Raw genomic sequence first — 21765 nt, forward strand, 5'->3', positions numbered from 1 at the left:
CATCATGGTTGCTCAGGCATACAGTATATGAAATATTTTGGTGTATCAAAATATACCCTTCAGCATGTATGACACATGCTAATGCTAGATTTAGATTTGCTAGATGTACAATACGCATCACATGACAGATGTATAGACAGAAATAACTGCAGAATGATGCATTCTAAAGCTGTGTATCTTTTTATCTACTGTACATTTCAATTAGAAACACAAGCACCAAAGGCACTGTAACACCAGAGGATCCAAAAAAGCTGGACTCTGGAGCATCCTCCCCAAACGGGTACCAGAAGGGTGCAGCAGACTCCATGGGGACGGTTCGTAGATCTCCCTTGGGGTTGTTGCAAAGAAGAAAAAGAGGATTTGCCGGGAAAAGAAAAAAAAAAAAAAAAAAAGGAGTGAGTGCGGAGCAGCAGATATCGTATTGTGCAATTAGACGGCAATTAAGGCGGAGGTTGGAATCAGGCCGCTTTAATCTGCAGCAGACACATGAAGACCGTGAGAAGGTGAGTGGTTCGTCTTCGCTTATCTGTCCGACTTGGGATGGGTGACTTAAGCGGTTATACTCCTCCCCTCGCATGCCGGCGGAGATAAGAGCCAAAAAACTGAGCCCCCCCCCCCAGATGTGTCAGAAAAAGCACCCTCGCTCTCAACTTGGAGGAGCTGTCAAAATGACTGATTCCAAGTCAGCGTGAGTATTCTTGTAGTTTTATTTTTTAAGTGAAAAATGAATGAAGACGTCATTTATTTTCCAGCGATAAGAAGCCGGCAGATGACGCTGCGAGGAAAAGCAAAAAGAAGCCAGATAAATGGAGACAAAAGGGACCCAGGGATCCATTTGAAATGGTCTGTATGAGTTGTCAAATTTTTTTTTTTTTTGTGTCCTAAGGAATTTAACACTGCAGACAATTTTTATTGAAGTTGGACACCCTGCCGGAAAAAAAGCAGCAGGAGATCCAAAGGGCACTACACCTTTTCTCCTTGGGACAAACTCTGCCCAGGACGCTGAAGCAGGCCAAGAGACGCACTTACAAGTTCTGGGACACACAGCCGGTCCCCAAATTTGGTAAATGAAATGTTTTTAACACATTTTTTTATTTGCTAGGCAGGTAAAAATGAAATGCTGTAACGCAGGATGTACCTGGGTCTGTATGTGGGGCTGTATATGGGTCTGTATATGGGTCTGTATGTGAGGCTGTATATGGGTCTGTATATGGGTCTGTATGTGGGGCTGTATATGGGTCTGTATGTGGGTCTGTATATGGGTCTGTATATGGGTCTGTATATGGGTCTGTATGTGGGGCTGTATATGGGTCTGTATATGGGTCTGTATGTGGGGCTGTATATGGGTCTGTATGTGGGTCTGTATATGGGGCTGTATATGGGTCTGTATATGGGTCTGTATGTGGGGCTGTATATGGGTCTGTATATGGGTCTGTATATGGGTCTGTATATGGGTCTGTATATGGGTCTGTATGTGGGGCTGTATATGGGTCTGTATATGGGTCTGTATGTGGGTCTGTATATGGGTCTGTATGTGGGGCTGTATATGGGGCTGTATGTGGGGCTGTATATGGGTCTGTATATGGGTCTGTATATGGGTCTGTATATGGGTCTGTATATGGGTCTGTATATGGGTCTGTATATGGGTCTGTATGTGGGGCTGTATATGGGGCTGTATGTGGGGCTGTATATGGGTCTGTATATGGGTCTGTATGTGGGGCTGTATATGGGTCTGTATATGGGTCTGTATATGGGTCTGTATATGGGTCTGTATATGGGTCTGTATGTGGGGCTGTATATGGGTCTGTATGTGGGGCTGTATATGGGTCTGTATGTGGGGCTGTATATGGGTCTGTATGTGGGGCTGTATATGGGTCTGTATGTGGGTCTGTATATGGGTCTGTATGTGGGGCTGTATATGGGTCTGTATGTGGGGCTGTATATGGGTCTGTACGTGGGGCTGTATATGGGTCTGTACGTGGGGCTGTATATGGGTCTGTATATGGGTCTGTATATGGGTCTGTATATGGGTCTGTATATGGGTCTGTATATGGGTCTGTATATGGGTCTGTATGTGGGGCTGTATATGGGTCTGTATGTGGGGCTGAGGCCCCGGTCACCCGTCATCGCTCTAGAGGATGGAGGCGTCAGAATGAACTGACAATCTGTCTTTAGGCAAAGTCATTCACACGGGATTTTTTGTGTTTTTTTTGCAAGGGACTTATTGAAAAGGACTTGGAAATTCAAATTGAAATTTTAATGACAGCTAATTATTGCGTCCAGTGCTGCGTTGTGCTGCATTGCGCTGCCTCACGCTAGGCTATATTATGTTTCATTACGTTATGTTTCATTACGTTATGCTACGTTACGTTACGTTATGATATGTTACGTTATGATACATTACGTTATGATACGTTACGTTATGATACGTTACGTTATGATACGCTACGTTATGATATGATAAGTCACGATACGATATGTTGCGCTGTGTTGCATTGTGCTGCATTGCATCGTGTCGTGTTGCATCGCGTTGCATGCTGCATCACACTAGGCTATATTATATTTCATTACGCTACGTTACGCTACGTTACGCTACGTTACGTTACGTTACGTTACGTTACGTTATGTTATGTTACGTTACGTTACGTTACGTTACGTTACGTTACGTTACGTTACGTTACGTTACGTTACGTTACGTTACGTTACGTTACGTTACGTTACGTTACGTTACGTTATGTTACGTTACGTAACGTAACGATACGTCACGATTCGATGTGTTATGCTGCGTTGCGCTGCGTTCCGTTGCCTTGCGTTGCCTTGCGTTGTGTTGCGTTACACTGCGTTACGTTGCACTGCGTTGCGCTGCGTTGTGTTGCGCTGTGCTGCGTTGCGCTGTGCTGCGTTGCATTGCATCATGCCGCATTGCGTCGTGCCGCATTGCGTCGTGCCACATTGCGTCGTGCCGCATTGCGTCGTGCCGCATTGCGTCGTGCCGCATTGCGTCGTGCCGTATTGCGTCGTGCCGCATTGCGTCGTGCCGCATTGCATCGCGTTGCGCGCTGCATCACACATATTATGTTTCATTACGCTATGTTACGTTACGATACGTCACGATATGATGTGTTACGCAGCGTTGCGCTGAGTTGTGTTGCGCCGGGTTGGGTTGCGTGGCGCTGCGCTGCGTTACGCTACATTGTGTCGCGTTGCGTCGTGTCGCGTTGCCTCGCGCTGCATCACGTTACGTTACGTCACGTTATGTTACGTCACATTATGTCACGTCACGTTATGTTACATCACATTACGTTACATTGGGGGTTTAAGTTCACTTTATTATTATGAAGTTATATTATAGTATATTTTGGGGGGGGTTATTTATTTTTTGCTGATCAACAAACAGCAATCCCAGGGTTCTACTGCCTTATAGTAAATAGTGTAAGTAGTTTTGCCCATTATGTTTGTATTATCATCATGGTTGCTGAGGCATACAGTATATGAAATATTTTGGTGTATCTCAAAATATACCCCTCAGTATGATGCATCACGGCAAACTACAACATTGGCATACAAATATTGACTTGGTTGTCATGAGATGGTGTTATCCTTCATGTTAAAAATCCTCCGTGTGATACCATGAAACCAGGTGAAGCCATGACAAGCCAGGGCCAAATAACAGAAGGTGAAGCCAGCGTTCGAGAGGCGCCTTACTCTCTGCCTCAGGGTTTCTCCTGGGACACCGTGGACCTGAGCAACCCCACGGAGGTATGCTGCATGCTGTTAAAGATGGCCTATTCAAAGTAACTTTGCATTTTATGTTAGAAGTTCCTGGAAGAAGTAGATATTGGTTCCGGTGAAGCTTACTGCAAGGTTGAGGAAAATTGCTTCTGGATCTTTTCAGCTGCAAGAGCTTTGTACGCTGCTCAATGAGAACTACACTGAGGATGATGACAACACCATCAGATATGACTTTTCTATGGAGTATCTGCGATGGTAGGTCATTTTTAATCATTACCTTTCTGTTCAAATGGTATCATTTATAATGTCCATCGGGTTTTGTATTCAGCCAGGAGTCGCCTTACTATATTGCTGCATACTTTCATTCATTACAAAGTTATGGGAAGTTAAATATGATGTGATGCAAGGCTATGTTATGCTAGAGTAAGGTTATGTTATGCACTGTCATACTATTCTACACTATGCTGTGCTATGTTTTGTTAATGTTTGTTATCCTGTTAAGATATGCTATGCTGTTATGCTATGCTATGCTATGCTATGCTATGCTATGCTATGCTATGCTATGCTATGCTATGCTATGCTATGCTATGCTATGCTATGCTATGCTATGAATTTTGCAAGATTACGTTATCCTGTTAAGATATGCTATGCTATGCTATGCTATGCTATGCTATGCTATGCTATGCTATGCTATGCTATGCTATGCTATGCTATGCTATGCTATGCTATACATTTTGCAAGATTATGTTATCCTGTTAAGATATGCTATGCTGTGCTGTGCTGTGCTGTGCTGTGCTGTGCTGTGCTGTGCTATGCTATACTATGCTATACTATACTATGATATGCTGTGCTATGCTGTGCTATGCTATGCTATGTTAGTATGCTGTGCTATGCTATGCTATGCATTTTGCAAGATTACGTTATCCTGTTAAGATATGCTATGCTATGCTATGCTATGCTATGCTATGCTATGCTATGCTATGCTATGCTATGCTAGGCTATACTGTGCTGTGCTATGCTATATTATGCTATGCTGTGCTGTGCTGTGCTGTGCTGTGCTGTGCTGTGCTGTGCTGTGCTGTGCTGTGCTGTGCTGTGCAATGCTATGCTATGCTAATATGCTATGCTGTGCTATGCTATGCTATGCTATGCATTTTGCAAGATTACGTTATCCTGTTAAGATATGTTATGTTATGCTATGCTCTGCAATGCTGTGCTATGTAATAGTATGCTATGCTATGCTATGCTATGCTATGCTATGCTATGCTATGCTATGCTATGCTATGCTATGCTATGCTATGCTAGTATGCTATGCTATGCTATGCTATGCTATGCTATGCTATGCTATGCTATGCTATGCTGTGCTATGCTATGCTATGCTATGCTATGCTATGCTATGCTATGCTATGCTATGCTATGCCATGCTATGCTATGCTATGCGATGTTGTGCTATGCTAGTATGCTATGCTATGCTATGCTATGCTATGCTATGCTATGCTATGCTATGCTATGCTATGCTATGCTATGCTATGCTATGCTATGCTATGCTATGAATTTTGCAAGATTACATCATCCTGTTAAGATATGCTATGCTATGCTATGCTATGCTATGCTATGCTATGCTATGCTATGCTATGCTATGCTATGCTATGCTATGCTATGCTATGCTATACTGTGCTATGCTGTACTATGCTATTCTGTGTTATACAAAAAGTTCCATTGTCTCACATTTAGCAGCTGTCTCCTGTAAATGTGGTCTCCACTCAACCCTTGTATCAGTAACAAGCCTGCCGCTCTCATCTCTTCGCTGCCTTTCTATAATCTCCATAAACGCTATCTCTACCTTCAGGGAGCACTTACATGCAAACATAACATAATTTACTTTGAAATGAATAATTAACATTCCTAGAGCTCCAGCATTCCTCGGCCCTGAGGTAAAGAGGCATAGAAGCTGAATTCATTCCACATCCAAACGCTTGAAGCCGTTAAACTGCCCTTAACGTTCATTCATATTGCACACCATGTTCTGTGTTTTCCTTCCCTCTTAAGGGCCTTGCAACCTCCAAATTGGCTGGCCCAGTGGCACTGCGGCATCAGGGTGGATTCTAATAAGAAGCTAGTGGGCTTCATCGGAGCGGTCCCTGCAGATGTGCATATATACGACATGTGAGTAGCTCATTGTTATTACTGTATTGTATTTTTTCCTTGTCTCATTATTTAGTTCCGCAGTCTCATTTGTTGCTTTTAGTTTTTTTTTTTTTTAACAATTATTACACAAACACCTTACCAAGTATCCTTAAAAGGGAACTGCACTTTTTTGGAAGGTTGCAATATTTCTTTACAGTCCCCTTTTTGTGCATTGTAACATGAGAAAGGTAGTTAATATGAGCTAGCTAACAATGCACATCATTGGGATACACTATAAAGCAGTCTAAAAACAACCTCTAACAACATTACATGGTTTGATTACATGCTATAATCATGCATTAACATGAACTGCACTTTTTTGGAATGTTGCAAAATTTCTTTATAGTCCCTTTTCTGTGCATTATAACATGAGAAAAATTGTTAATATGAGCTAGCTAACAATGCACATCATTGGGATACACTATGAAGCCATCTAAAAACAACCTCAAACAACATTACATGGTTTGATTACATGCTATAATCATGCATTAACATGGGAACTGAACATTTTTGGAATGTTGCAAAATTTCTTTATAGTTCCCTTTCTGTGCATTATAACATGAGAAAATTAGTTAATATAAGCTAGCTAACAATGCACATCATTGGGATACACTATGAAGCCATCTAAAAAAAAACCTCTAACAACATTAAATGGTTTGATTACATGCTATAATCATGCATTAACATGGGAACTGAACATTTTTGGAATGTTGCAAAATTTATGAAAAAATTAGTTAATATGAGCTAGCTAACAATGCACATCATTGCGATACACTATGAATACTATGAATATACAAAATATACTTGCCGTATTTTGATGACTTAAAACACAACCGAAACATATTTATGCTAGTTCCTTCAATAACAACAGTTAGCCACAAAATGTCCGCTTTCCTTGGGATGGCTGTGTCTTCCAGCACACGACAACAAAATGCTGACGAGCATCTTGTTGAGTATTTGTAGCAAAAATGAGTTGTGTCTATGGATGACGCTACGATGCGTTATGTTAGAAAACGCAGTATGTTAGAAACTGCGTCAGTTAAAAATAGCTTTTCATGCTAGCTGCTACAATAACAACATTGCTGTAGCTTGGTTAATATACAAGTCAGGTATGTAAATGGAATTTTTTTTTTTTGTGAGGGCTTTAGCGTCAAAATATTTCCCATGACGTTTGTTGTTAGCTAGCTTATATTGACTAATTTTTTCATGCTAGAATGCACAGAAAAATAGAAAAAAATGTCTTCTTCTGAATGATGAGCAAAATTCCAACAAACATGCAGTTCCCCTTGAAATAGTAGACAATTGCCCCTCAAGCTCTGTCACGTGTCCTTAAAAAGTGTCCTCCTCTCTAGACGCCATACCTCAATTAGCGTCCAATCGAACGACTCAACACCAATCGAACGACTCAACAGCAAATAAATGCCAAGCGTTATTAAACATACAAGCTGGAAGAGCAATTTGTCAGAGCGCGCCTGTTAAAGTGGAACCTTTTGTTGTTCTGCAGGGAGAAGCGAACGGCGCAGATCAAATTTCTGTGTGTTCATAAGAAGCTACGCCTCAAGCGAATGACCCCGGTTTTGATTCGGGAGCTTACTAGACGTGTTCAACAGCAGGGTGTGGGCCAGGCGGTGTACACGGCTGCTATAGTGCTGCCTACACCCATCAGCTCCTGCAGGTATGAAAAATTAATACAATCATTTATATTTATAAAAGACCCGAGTTCAATTCCACCTTTGGCCATCTTTGTGTGGAGTTTGCATGTTCTCCCCGTGCATGCGTGGGTTTTTTGCCGGGACTCCGGTTTCCTCCCACATTCCAAAAACATGCTAGGTTAATTAGCGACTCCAAATTGTCCATAGGTATGAATGTGAGTGTGAATGGTTGTTTGTCTATATGCGCCCTGTGATTGGCTGGCCACCAGTCCAGGGTGTACCCCGCCTCTCACCCCAAAGTCAGCTGGGATAGGCTCCAGCATTTCTTGTATTATTCTTATTCATGTTATTCATTAATTCATTCATTTTCTACTGCTTATCCTCACAAGGGTCTTGGGGGTGCTGGAGCCTATCCCAGCTGTCTTGGGGCGAGAGGCGGGGTGCAATCACAGGGCACATATAGACAAACAACCATTCACACTCACTGAAATTATCATTCGCCGAAAATATTTAATCACAAATTGATCACATTTTGTACATAGTTAACTCATAATTAATCACAGATTAATTTTTTTTTCTACAATCAGTAAGGATGTATGAATGTGAGTGTGAATGGTTGTTTGTCTATATGTGCCCTGTGATTGGCTGGCCACCAGTCCAGGGTGTACCCCGCCTCTCGCCTGAAGACAGCTGGGATAGGCTCCAGCATTTCTTGTATTATTCTTGTTCATGTTATTCATTAATTCATTCAGGGTGGCAGGGGTGCTGGAGCCTATCCCAGCTGTCTTGGGCAAGAGGCGGGGTACACCCTGGACTGGTGGCCAGCCAATCACAGGGCACATATAGACAAACAACCATTCACACTCACTGAAATTATCATTCGTTTATATTTAATCACAAATTAATCACATTTTGTGCATAGTGAACTCATAATTAATCACAGATAGAAAAACTTTTTTTTCTACAATCAGTAAGGATGTATGAATGTGAGTGTGAATGGTTGTTTGTCTATATGTGCCCTGTGATTGGCTGGCCACCAGTCCAGGGTGTACCCCGCCTCTCACCCAAAGACAGCTGGGATAGGCTCCAGCATCCCTGCGACCTTTGTGAGGATAAGCGGTAGAAAATGAATATATTTACAAATGGGGGCTGCACGGTGGTTGAGTGGTTAGCACGCAGACTTCACAGCGAGGAGACGCGTGTTCAATTCCACCCTCGGCCATCTCTGTGTGGAGTTTGCATGTTCTTCCCGTGTATGCGCGGGATTTTTGCGGATACTCCGGTTTCCTCCCACATTCCAAAAACATGCTAGGTTAATTAGCGACTCCAAATTGTCCATAGGTATGAATGTGAGTGTGAATGGTTGTTTGTCTATATGTGCCCTGTGATTGGCTGGCTGGCCACCAGTCCAGGGTGTACCGAAGACGAGAGGCAGGGTACACCCTGGACTGGTCACCAGCCAGCCAATCACAGGGCACATATAGACAAACAACCATTCACACTCACATTCATACATCCTTACTGATTGGAGAAAAAAAGTATTTCTACCTGTGATTAATTATGAGTTAACTATGTACAAAATGTGATTACTTTGTAATTAAATATTTTAGGCAAATGATAATTTCAGTGAGTGTGAATGGTTGTTTGTCTATATGTGCCCTGTGATTGCACCTCGCCTCTTGCCCCAAGACAGCTGGGATAGGCTCCAGCACCCCCTCTTGAGAATAAGCAGTAGAAAATGAATGAATGAATGAATAAATATTTACAAATAAGAATCTAATTAAAAAAAATAGAGCATTGTATTATATGTCTTGTCTTAGGAACTGTCTACAAATTCATATTTCAGTTTATGGCATCGACCCCTGAACCTCCGTAAGCTGGTGGAGATGGAGTACCCAGGCGTACGAGGGGACATGCCTCTGCAGAGAGCCCTCAAAGTCAACCGCCTCCCTGAGGTTTGTGTATGCTGCCACCTAGAGGCAAAAACCCTTTTTTCTTTTCTTCACTATACCGTCGCCATTTTACAATAATTAATATTCCAGGTGACAAAGACACCAGGTTTGCGAGCGATGGTCAAAAACGATGTTGTGAGGACGCACGCTCTTCTGCAAGCAAACCTCAGCAAGTTTCACCTCAAGCACAGTTGGTCTCTGCAGGAAGTGGAGCACTGGTTCTTGCCAAGGGGGGGTGTGATTGACACCTACGTGGTGGAGGTCAGACTATATTTGATATATATCCTAACAACATATATTCCACTACTCATATATACTTATATACTTCCTTATATAGGATGATGATGGTGCACTCACGGATATGGTGAGCTTCTACGGAACCTCCTCCAAGGTATTAAACCACGCGGTTCACAAGGACTTGAAGGTGGCTCAGCTCTTCTATGTTGCATCAAATGGCGGTGCAGACCTTGCTGAGCTCATGGAGGACACGCTGGTCCTGGCGAAGTCTGTGAGTACTAAATACTCAAACAATAAACCTGCAGAACAAAAATGAAATCAAAAATTCTAATATGATATCCTGTCAGTAAGATGCAATAATAAGTGATAATATACCAGCTGGGATAGGCTCCAGCCTGCCTTGTATGGATGGATTTTTAATATTCTAAATATTTAATTAATTTAATTAATTTTAAAAAATGATTAATTATTTTAATAATTATAATATAATATATAATAATATAATATAATAATTATTATAATATTATTTCTATTTTTGTACTTTTGCAAGTTTGTGTTCCAAAGACAAACCACATGTGTATTTTGGGTTATGTTGGTGTACTTGATACTTGTACTTGAAGTATCTCATAAGTATAATATAGAAAAAAAACACTTTAAAAAATCCAAACAAACTATTTATTTTCTTTTTAATTTTTTTTATTTACTAACAGAAAGACGATGATGTCTTCGTTGTTCTCAATATATTTGTATTTGTATTAAGTATTTGTAGATATTAAAAAATAATTAATTAAACTAATTTTAAAAATAATAATTATAATAAATTATATTATAATTATTAACATTTTATAATTAAATTTTAAATTTAATTATAATTAAAATATTCATAATTTGATCATTTTGGGGTCATAATTATAATATATTATATAATAAATATTAGAATTATTAATATTTTAATTAATTAAATAATATATGTAAATATATAAATAATATAATATAATAATTATAATATTAATTATATTGTACTTTTGTAAGTTTGAGTTTCCAAAGACAAACCACATGTGTATTTTGGGTTATGTTGGTGTACTTGATAAAGTATCTCATAAGTATAATATAGAAAAAACACTTTAAAAAATCCAGACAAACTATTTCTTTCCTTTATTCTTTTTTTACTAACAGAAAGACTACGATATCTTTGTTGTTCTCTATGTATTTGTATTATGTATTTGTATATATTTTGTATCTTTAATTAATGTAATTAATAAAAAATATTAATGTTTTTAATAATTATAATATATTACATTATAAATATTACAATTGTATATTTTTTTAAATAGTAATAATATCATAATTATAATATATTATATAATAATTATTAAAATTATTAATATTTTAATGTATTAAATAATATATAAATATATATATATATAATATAATATAATAATAATAATTATAATATTCATTCTATTGTACTTTGGTAAGTTTGAGTTCCAAAGACAAACCAAATTTGTATTTTGGGTTATGTTGGTGTACTTGATAAAGTATCTCATAAGTATAATATAGAAAAAACACATTAAAAAATCCAGACAAACTGTTTCTTTCCCCTTTTTTTTTTTTTTTTTTTTTACTAACAGAAAGACTACGATATCTTCAATGTTCTCGATGTGATGGATAACAAGACTTACCTGGAAAAGCTCAAATTCAACATCAGTGGCAAGAACCTACATTACTACTTGTACAATTGGATGTGTCCGAGAATGAGTCCAGACAAGGTACGGTATTCTGGAATAATACCTCATTATTATTATTTATTGTTTCTTGCATAGAAACTATGTACCAAAGTAAGATGAAAGAGTTGTGTCTCATAAGCAGAAGAACATTAACCTTGCAATGCTAAACTGATGCTGCGTTGTTCCGCAGGTGGGCATGGTGTTACCAAACTAACAGGAGATGATGGCGGAGCAGCAAGAATTTCTAGCGTAAAATGGCCATCTGCAAAACACTCCGAATCAATAAAACAAATAAAGCGAAGTGAACACATTTGTTACGTAATAGTCATTTATTTGTTGGCTTCAGCAGTTGTGTGACTGAAAGAGATTACGAGTGGCAGGGCAGAAAATTGTGTAAACACACCAGCGGTTCAGATAATGCACTCTAATTCTGTAACAGTGTGTGTGTATTGTCTATGTTTACAATCTCTTCATATTACAGTGCACACCATTTGATAAGAAGGACATTAATTATGCGCTTTTATGGGATGCAGTGCAAAATAAATGTCATTTCAAATAATGATAATAATAATAATAATAATAATAATAATAATAATAATAATAATAATAATAATAATAATAATATAATAATAATATAATAATAATAATAATAATAGTATAATAATAATAATAATAATAATAATAATAATAATAATATAATAATATAATAATAATAATAATAGTATAATAATAATAATAATAATAATAATAATAATAACAATAATAATAATAATAATAATAATAATAATAATAATAATAATAATAATAATAATAATAATAATAATAATAATAATAATAATAATAATAAAAATAATAATAATAATAATAATAATAATAATAATAATAATAATAATAATAATAATAATAGTAATAATAATAATAAAAAAACTCAAATAAAAAATAAAAAATCAAATATCTTAATTTTTATTTTTCTACACAAAATAAGATGAAAAATAAATAAACAAATCAAGAATGAAGAAAATAATTCAATTAGGAATAAATAAATAAAATAAATAATAATAATAATAATAATAATAATAATAATAATAATAATAATAATAATAATAATAATAATAATAATAATAAAAAACTCAAATAAAAAATAAAAAATCAAATATCTTAATTTTTATTTTTCTACACAAAATAAGATGAAAAATAAATAAACAAATCAAGAATGAAGAAAATAATTAAATTAGGAATAAATAAATAAAATAAATAATAATAATAATAATAATAATAATAATAATAATAATAATAATAATCATAATCATAATCATAATCATAATAATAATCATAATAATAATCATAATAATAGTAAAACGGCAAATAATAAAAACTTAAGAAACCACATATAGTTGGTGGGTAGACAAATTATTTTTTTCAGATTAAAATGAACAAAGCATTATTAGAGCCCTGTAGACATGACAAAACACGACTATAGTCACATTTATACTCTTTTTATTTACAACATATTGCGCAACTGCAGGGTCTTGAGACACATGCTAACTCGCAAACTAGAGAGCTAGCGACCTAAACGGTAGCCTTCAAGTTATTTCCTTTCAACTTAAATAGCCAAAAACTTACCACTTCCACACGGATAGGGAGGATAACTATTAACAGTTATTTAACCGTTAACATGAACATTAATCAAATGTAATAATTTTTTCTGGGTACATGATACCATACAGCATCCATATCAAATTTGGCGCGGGGCCGCACTAACATTAAACTTTCATATCAAGGCAGGGGCCTCAAACTAGTGTCCTGCGGGCCGCGTGTTTGAGACCCCACAGTGTGTAATATTATCCCTGAATTCATTGAATATTCATTGAATATGTTGAATAATGTATTTCTCAGTGAAATTTGGAAATAAAAATAAATATAAAATTACTTCACAAAAGAAATAATTATCTTAATTCGGAATAGGTCTGTGTACAGGTAAAATAATTATAATATATAATTAATGCTCGTTTGAGTACCACTGATCTACACAATGCATTATGCATGTACTGTAACGCCACATAATAAACAGCAGGGGGTGCTGTGGCCTCAGATTTCAAGGTACGACCTTACGTGTAGTGAGTATACAATCTACGATACTTGTTTTGAATATTATTGTTTGTTTACACTATAGGCACATGTCAGGCATGTTTTTTTTTATTTCATATTTATTATATTGCTCTGTATATGCCGCAAACTAATACAGTACATTGAAGTTTAAAAATATCAATGATACACTAGTGTTATGTACTGTGCTGTTAGCAAACACAAGATACTTTACGTTCTCATTTTACGATTCGAAAAACACAATGGTAACACAAAACTTGTTGTTGTTGGTTGAAACTGTCAAAGGCATTTGTTGTTCATTTATTATTATTATTTCAGGAATTATAATAAACTATTAAAAAAATAATGTTAATATTGAAAGGTACACTTGCAATATTGGTTTACAGCGTTTGCAGAGTTCCTAGATGTACCTAAACGCAACACGGATCCCCCCGACAGTCAGCTTGAGCTGAAGACCAAAGACAAATCACATGTGTATTTTGGGTTATGTTAGTGTACTTGATAAAGTATAATATAAAGTATAATATAGAAAAAACACTTATAAACAAGTATAATGTATGAATTGTAATTATTAAAATAATAATAATTTAATAACATAATATATTATATAATAATTATAAAAAATACTAATATTTTAAATATATATAATTATTCATTAAGTAATATATATACACTACCGTTCAAAAGTTTGGGGTCACTTAGAAATTTCCTTATTTTTTTAAGAAAAGCACTGTTTTTTTTCAACGAAGATAACTTTAAACTAATCAGAAATACACTCTATACATTGTTAATGTGGTAAATGACTATTCTAGCTGCAAATGTCTGGTTTTTAGTGTAATATCTACATAGGTGTATAGAGGCCTATTTCCAGCAACTATCACTCCAGTGTTCTAATGGTACAATGTGTTTGCTCATTGCGTCAAAAGGCTAATGGATGATTAGAAAACCCTTGTGCAATCATGTTGGCACTGCTGAAAACAGTTTAGCTGGTTAGAGACTCTATGAAACTGACCTTCCTTTGAGCAGGTTGAGTATCTGGAGCATCACGTTTGTGGGGTCGATTAAACGCTCAAAATGACCAGAAAAAGAGAACTTTCATGTGAAACTCGACAGTCTATTCTTGTTCTTAGAAATGAAGGCTATTCCATGCAAGAAATTGCCAAGAAACTGAAGATTTCCTACAACGGTGTGTACTACTCCCTTCAGAGAACAGCACAAACAGGCTCTAACCAGAGTAGAAAGAGAAGTGGGAGGCCCCGCTGCACATCTAAGCAAGAAGATAAGTACATTAGAGTCTCTAGTTTGAGAAATAGACGCCTCACAGGTCCTCAACTGGCAGCTTCATTAAATAGTACCCGCAAAACGCCAGTGTCAACATCTACAGTGAAGAGGCGACTCCGGGATGCTGGCCTTCAGGGCAGAGTGGCAAAGAAAAAACCATATCTGAGACTGGCCAATAAAAGAAAAAGATTAATATGGGCAAAAGAACACAGACATTGGACAGAGGAAGATTGGAAAAAAGTGTTATGGACGGACGAATCAAAGTTTGAGGTGTTTGGATCACACAGAAGAACATTTGTGAGACGCAGAACAACTGAAAAGATGCTGGAAGAGTGCCTGACACCATCTGTCAAGCAAGGTGGGGGTAACGTGATGGTCTGGGGTTGCTTTGGTGCTGGTAAGGTGGGAGATTTGTTCAAGGTAAAAGGGATTTTGAATAAGGAAGGCTATCACTCCATTTTGCAACGCCATGCCATACCCTGTGGACAGCGCTTGATTGGAGCCAATTTCATCCTACAACAGGACAATGACCCAAAGCACACCTCCAAATTGTGCAAGAACTATTTAGAGAAGAAGCAGGCAGCTGGTATTCTATCTGTAATGGAGTGGCCAGCGCAGTCACCAGATCTAAACCCCATTGAGCTGTTGTGGGAGCAGCTTGACCGTATGGTACGCAAGAAGTGCCCATCCAGCCAATCCAACTTGTGGGAGGTGCTTCTAGAAGTGTGGGGTGAAATTTCTCCAGATTACCTCAACAAATTAACAGCTAGAATGCCAAAGGTCTGCAATGCTGTCATTGCTGCAAATGGAGGATTCTTTGACGAAAGCAAAGTTTGAAGGAAAAAATTATTATTTCAAATACAAATCATTATTTCTAACCTTATCAATGTCTTGACTATATTTTCTATTCATTTTAAAACTCATGTGGTAAATAAAAGTGTGACTTTTCATGGAAAACACAAAATTGTCTGGGTGACCCCAAACTTTTGAACGGTAGTGTATATAAATATATAAAATTATATAATAATTATTATAATATTAATTCTATTGTACTTTTGTAAGTTTGTGTTCCAAAAACAATTAAAAAAAATTACTAACAGAAAGACTACGATATCTCAATGATAGACTAGTGTTATGTACTGTGCTGTTAGCAAACACAAGCATACTTTACGTTCTCATTTTACGATTCGAAAAAAACAATGGTAACACAAAACTTGTTGTTGTTGGTTGAAACTGTCAAAGGCATTTGTTGTTCATTTATTATTATTATTTGAGGAATTATAATAAAGTATTAAAAAAAATAATGTTAATGTTGAAAGGTACATTTGCAATATTAGATTACAGCGTTTGTAGAGTTCCGAGATGTACCTAAATGCAACACAGACCCCCCCCCACAGTCCGCCTCAGCCAATCAGAAGCGAGAAGACGATTTAAGTTACACATGACTTCCAACAGTCCACCGTAGGTCGTCTATGTTGTCTTTTACGTCACCGGTCGCACCCTCCCTTCGGTGGGTTGACACATCTTTAGAAGATCCACAAGAAGGCAAAGGCACTTTATTTTGTTTTAAACTTTAGTTTCATGTCTCTCAGTTGGCGTGACTCTACTAGCAAACAGAACCCCCCCCCAGCTCCGGTTAGCATTGCGGCTAATTGTTTTGCTATTAATAGTTACTTTATTTCGCTTAGTTGGATCACTTAATGCTTTTTTCCTGCAGATGTTTGACACACGCATCGAACTTCACTACAGGTACGTTACTTTTGTTATTTTTGTTACATTTTGTTGTTTACGCTATCACGCTGTTTGGTTTTATACTTTTTTTTTAATCAGGATGTGGTGATACATTTGTGTCGAAACGCTGTTTATACACTACTTCATTGCATTAGTTTCCTTCCTTAATCGGTATTCTTTACGGAGATAGCACCATAAATACACTAAATATATATTTATGTGCATTGCATTGGGCATATATTTTTTAGTTTCACATGATAATCACATGATTATAATTATATTCAATTCAAAAGGAGTAGATAGAAGCCGAGCCTATTATAATCACTGCAATTACTGAGTGGTTATTCACTTTTTATGTCATTTTAGATATTTTTACTGTATCTTTTGCAAGAGCGGTTCATTGGGAAAGTAGATGCCAATTGCGTTGTGTCCTGTTTTTTATTATTGAATCTGATTGCAAAAGTAATATGTCAACACTTGAACACCATGGACTCGGGATACTTGTTTGGTTTTTGGATAATTATACAGCAAGGGGTCTCAAACTCAATTTACTTGGGGGGCCACTGGAGCTAGGGTCTGGGTGAGACTGGGCCGCATCAGGTTTTCCACAAAAAAATAACAAAAAATGCATTTATTAAAAACAGAAAAATTAATAAACTTTGCTTTGGTTCTGATTTTCTACAAAAAAAAGCTCTGATAAAACTTTCCACTGTTCTCAAATATCTTAATTTTTATTTTTCTACACAAAATAACATGAAAAATAAATAAACAAATCAAGAATAAATATAATAATAATAATAATAATAATAATAATAAAAACTTAAGAAACAACATATAGTTTGTGGATAGACAAATATTTTTTTCAGATTAAAATTAACAAAGATTATTAGAACCCAGTAGACATGACAAAACACGACTATAGTCACATTTATACTCTTTTTATTTACAACATATTGCGCAACTGCAGGGTCTTGAGACACATGCTAACTCGCAAACTAGAGCGCTAGCGACCTAAACGGTAGCCTTCAAGTTATTTCCTTTAAACTTAAATAGCCAAAAACTTACCACTTCCACACGGATAGGGAGGATAACTATTAACAGTTATTTAACCTTTAACATGAACATTAATCAAACGTAATAATATTTTCTGGGTACATGATACCATACAGCATCCATATCAAACTTGCGCGGGCCGCACTAACATTAAGCTTTCATATCAAGGCCACATTTGGCCCGCGGGTCGCATGTTTGAGACCCCTGTTATACAGTAAAACTGAAGCTATGTTTTTTTGAGGGGGGCTTATGGTGTCCTATGGTGTCCTAAAGTAATCATGTTACCTGTTTGTTTACTTGCATAGTTGTGGGATTAGTTGTCCTGGTCAGATTTCTACTGACAGTATACAAGTACAGTGAAGAAAATAAGTATTTGAACACCCTGCTATTTTGCTATTTCTCCCACTTAGAAATCATGGAGGGGTCTGAAATTTTCATCGTAGGTGCATGTCCACTGTGAGAGAGATAAACTAAAAAGAAAAATCCAGAAATCACAATGCATGATTTTTTAACAATTTATTTGTGTGATACAGCTGCAAATAAGTATTTGAACACCTGTGTATCATCTAGAATTCTGACCCTGAAAGACCTGTTAGTCTGCCCATTAGAAGTCCACCTGCACTCCATGTATCATCCTGAATCAGATGCACCTGTTTGAGGTTGTTAGCTGCATAAAGACACCTGTCCACCCCATACAATCAGTAAGACTTTAACTTGTAACATGGCGAAGACCAAAGAGCTGTCCAAAGACACCAGAGACAAAATTGTACACCTCCACAAGGCTGGAAAGGGCTACGGAGCAATTACCAAGCAGCTTGGTGAAAAAAGGTCCACTGTTGGAGCTATCATTAGAAAATGGAAGAAGCTAAACATGACGGTCAATCTCAATCGGAGTGGAGCCCCATGCAAGATATCACCTCGTGGGGTCTCAATGATTCTAAGAAAGGTGAGGAATCAGCCCAGAACTACACGACAGGACTTGGTCAATGACCTGAAAAGAGCTGGGACCACCGTTTCCAAGGTTACTGTAGGTAATACACTAAGACGTCATGATGTGAAATCATGCATGGCACGAAAGGTTCCCCTGCTTAAACCAGCACATGTCAAGGCCCGTCTTAAGTTTGCATATGACCATTTGGATGATACAGAGGAGTCATGGGAGAAAGTTTTATGGTCAGATGAGACCAAAATAGAACTTTTTGGTCATAATTCCAATAAGCGTGTTTGGAGGAAGAAGAATGAAGAGTACAATCCGAAGAACACCATCCCTACTGTGAAGCATGGGGGTGGTAGCATCATGCTTTGGGGGTGTTTTTCTGCACATGGGACAGGACGAGTGCACTGCATTAAAGAGAGGATGACTGGGGCCGTGTATTGTGAGATTTTGGGGAACAACCTCCTTCCCTCTGTCAGAGCATTGAAGATGGGTCGTGGCTGGGTCTTCCAACACGACAACGACCCGAAGCACACAGCCAGGAAAACCAAGGAGTGGCTCCGTAAGAAGCATATCAAGGTTCTAGCATGGCCCAGCCAGTCTCCAGACCTGAACCCAATCGAAAATCTTTGGAGGGAGCTCAAACTCCGTGTTTCTCAGCGACAGCCCAGAAACCTGACTGATCTAGAGAAGATCTGTGTGGAGGAGTGGGCCAAGATCCCTCCTGCAGTGTGTGCAAACCTGGTGAAAAACTACAGGAAACGTTTGACCTCTGTAATAGCAAACAAAGGCTACTGTACCAAATATTAACATTCATTTTCTCAGGTGTTCAAATACTTATTAGCAGCTGTATCACACAAATAAATTGTTAAAAAATCATGCATTGTGATTTCTGGATTTTTCTTTTTAGTTTATCTCTCTCACAGTGGACATGCACCTACGATGAAAATTTCAGACCCCTCCATGATTTCTAAGTGGGAGAAATAGCAAAATAGCAGGGTGTTCAAATACTTATTTTCTTCACTGTATGTCTGAAAAGTAATGCCCCCCCTCGACCCCCACCCCACCCAGGGTTCTTAGAATATAACATTTAACGTCAATTGTATGGGTGTTGTGGTCATAACATCTGCCATACCGCAACACATGGTGATATCCACATAGTAAAGGTAATTACAGTTACAGTGGATGTCACACCCTGGAGTTTATTGGGGTATGGTATTTATTTAAACACATGTGAGGGAACATGGTAATGGTAATGGTTTTATTTCATTTGAACATGCATCAGATTACAATTGAATGCATCACATAATCAGTTCACAGTTCCACATGTCCGAAAGGAGTAGGAAGAAGCAAAGCTTATTAAATCTTACCCCTCCATCTGGTACTTTTACAATCAGTAACTGTTACATTTGTTCACTTCCTGCTTTCTTAATACAGTTGAAGTTTAAAAAATTGTTTTTTTAATTTTTGTCACATACCAAAGTACGAGGTGATATGAGCATCCAATGACATAATGGGTACCATAGTAAGTGTCAATATAGTGATATATATATAGCACATCATGACTGGTTCAAGACTCTTCATCCTTGTATTTAGCAAACATCAACTGTTTGTATTGTGATGGGGTTGTCTTACAACTTCATGTCAATAAATCAGAATTGGCCACACAGCCGGGAGGCCTGAGTTTGATTCCCCACTGCAGGTCTTCTCCGGGTACTCCGGTTTACTCCTACATTCCAAAAACATGCTAGGTTAATTGACGACTCCAAATTGTCAATTTTGTCAATTTGTTCACTTCCTGCTTTCTTTATTTTATTTTATTTTATTTAATAAGTCACCCTCAAATGAAATTAAAGTTAATAAGTCACCCTCAAATTTAATTTAATTTAATAAGTCACCCTCAAATGAAATTAAAGTTAATAAGTCACCCTCAAATTTAATTTAATTTAATTTAATAAGTCACCCTCAAATGAAATTAAAGTTAATAAGTCACCCTCAAATTTAATTTAATTTAATTTAATAGGTCACCCTCAAATGAAATTAAAGTTAATAAGTCACCCTCAAATTTAATTTAATTTAATTTAATAAGTCACCCTCAAATGAAATTAAAGTTAATAAGTCACCCTCAAATTTAATTTAATTTAATTTAATAGGTCACCCTCAAATGAAATTAAAGTTAATAAGTCACCCTCAAATTTAATTTAATTTAATAAGTCACCCTCAAATGAAATTAAAGTTAATAAGTCACCCTCAAATTTAATTTAATTTAATTTTATAAGTCACCGTCAAATGAAATTAAAGTTAATAAGTCACCCTCAAATTTTATTTTATTTTATTTTATTTTATTTATTTATTTATTTTTTTATTTTATAAGTCACCCTCAAATGAAATTAAAGTTAATAAGTCATAATTTAATTTAATTTAATTTAATTTAATTTAATTTAATTTAATTTAATTTAATTTAATTTAATTTAATTTAATTTAATTTTTTGTCACATAGCTAATTGGTTATTTTTAGCCTTATGCATTATTTTAGCTGTTTGAACATGAACTATATCAGCAAGTTGAAGTATCTTGCTCACAGCAAGATTTTAATGGAAGGCAACCAACAGGACTCCCAAGAGTTTCATGTTGACACATGTCTTAATAAGACGCATTCAAGGGCAGTACATGTTGGTCCTGTTGTGTGATCGTTAGCAGATAGTTGATAGCTCACAACCACTCAAGTCGTGTGCAGAGCAACATGCATGGAAATAATACAAACCGGGAGTGGCTCTGTCCTTTATGCTACATTTTCTTTGGTAAACAAAGAAACATTGTTGAACATTAGTGAGTTGTCGTTGCATAAATGTTATCATTCAAGTGGATCTCGTGTGTCAGGCTGGGGCGAGTGGTGTGTTTTCCCTGCAGGCGTCAACACAGCAGTAACACGGATGAGGGTTTCTTCTGTAAGGACTTGCCTTTGTTTTGTGTTTCAGCTGACTTTTGGCCCAATTTGCGTGACCAGTTTAGGAACTAGCACTACTGTTTGATTCAATTATTATTGCAGATTGGGAAGACATGGGTTTGATTCTTTGCTTGGCAGGAGTAGGAAGAAGCAAAGCTTATGAAATCCTACCCCTCCATCTGGTACTTTTACAATCAGTAACTGTTACATTTGTTCACTTCCTGCT

General features: G+C 36.9%; 2 protein-coding genes across 4 annotated transcripts in view; both read left to right on the forward strand.

The window, feature by feature from the left end:
- The first annotated feature begins 620 nt into the window (after nt 1-620).
- Nucleotides 621-11797, forward strand: LOC131109686 (glycylpeptide N-tetradecanoyltransferase 2-like). The gene is made up of 12 exons (XM_058061934.2): nt 621-688; nt 753-843; nt 919-1063; nt 3641-3759; nt 3896-3987; nt 5782-5898; nt 7424-7594; nt 9418-9526; nt 9614-9784; nt 9861-10031; nt 11392-11529; nt 11678-11797. The coding sequence occupies exons 1-12, from the start codon at nt 621-623 to the stop codon at nt 11699-11701; spliced, it is 1416 nt and encodes a 471-aa protein (XP_057917917.2). The 3' UTR covers nt 11702-11797.
- Nucleotides 11798-16310: 4513 nt separating this feature from the next.
- Nucleotides 16311-21765, forward strand: part of svild (supervillin d) — a 76387-nt gene continuing 70932 nt past the window's right edge. For all 3 annotated transcript variants that reach the window (XM_078788837.1, XM_058061513.2, XM_058061514.2), the window contains exon 1: nt 16311-16623. The gene's annotated coding sequence lies outside the window, so the exon portion shown is untranslated. The remainder of the gene's footprint in view (nt 16624-21765) is intronic.

This window comes from Doryrhamphus excisus, unplaced genomic scaffold (genome assembly GCF_037039965.1).
Source record: "Doryrhamphus excisus strain RoL-2023G ecotype Guam unplaced genomic scaffold, RoL_Dexc_Guam_v1.1 HiC_scaffold_24, whole genome shotgun sequence".
Classification (NCBI taxonomy): Eukaryota; Metazoa; Chordata; class Actinopteri; order Syngnathiformes; family Syngnathidae; genus Doryrhamphus; species Doryrhamphus excisus.

Excerpts from the sequence above, each read along its gene's own strand:
- LOC131109686 (XM_058061934.2), top strand. The coding sequence starts at position 621 with ATGTGTCAGAAAAAGCACCCTCGCTCTCAACTTGGAGGAGCTGTCAAA. Across the intron at positions 844-918 it reads CCAGGGATCCATTTGAAATG|TTGGACACCCTGCCGGAAAA; the intron begins GTCTGTATGAGT and ends TTTTTATTGAAG. Across the intron at positions 9,527-9,613 it reads AAGTCAACCGCCTCCCTGAG|GTGACAAAGACACCAGGTTT; the intron begins GTTTGTGTATGC and ends TTAATATTCCAG.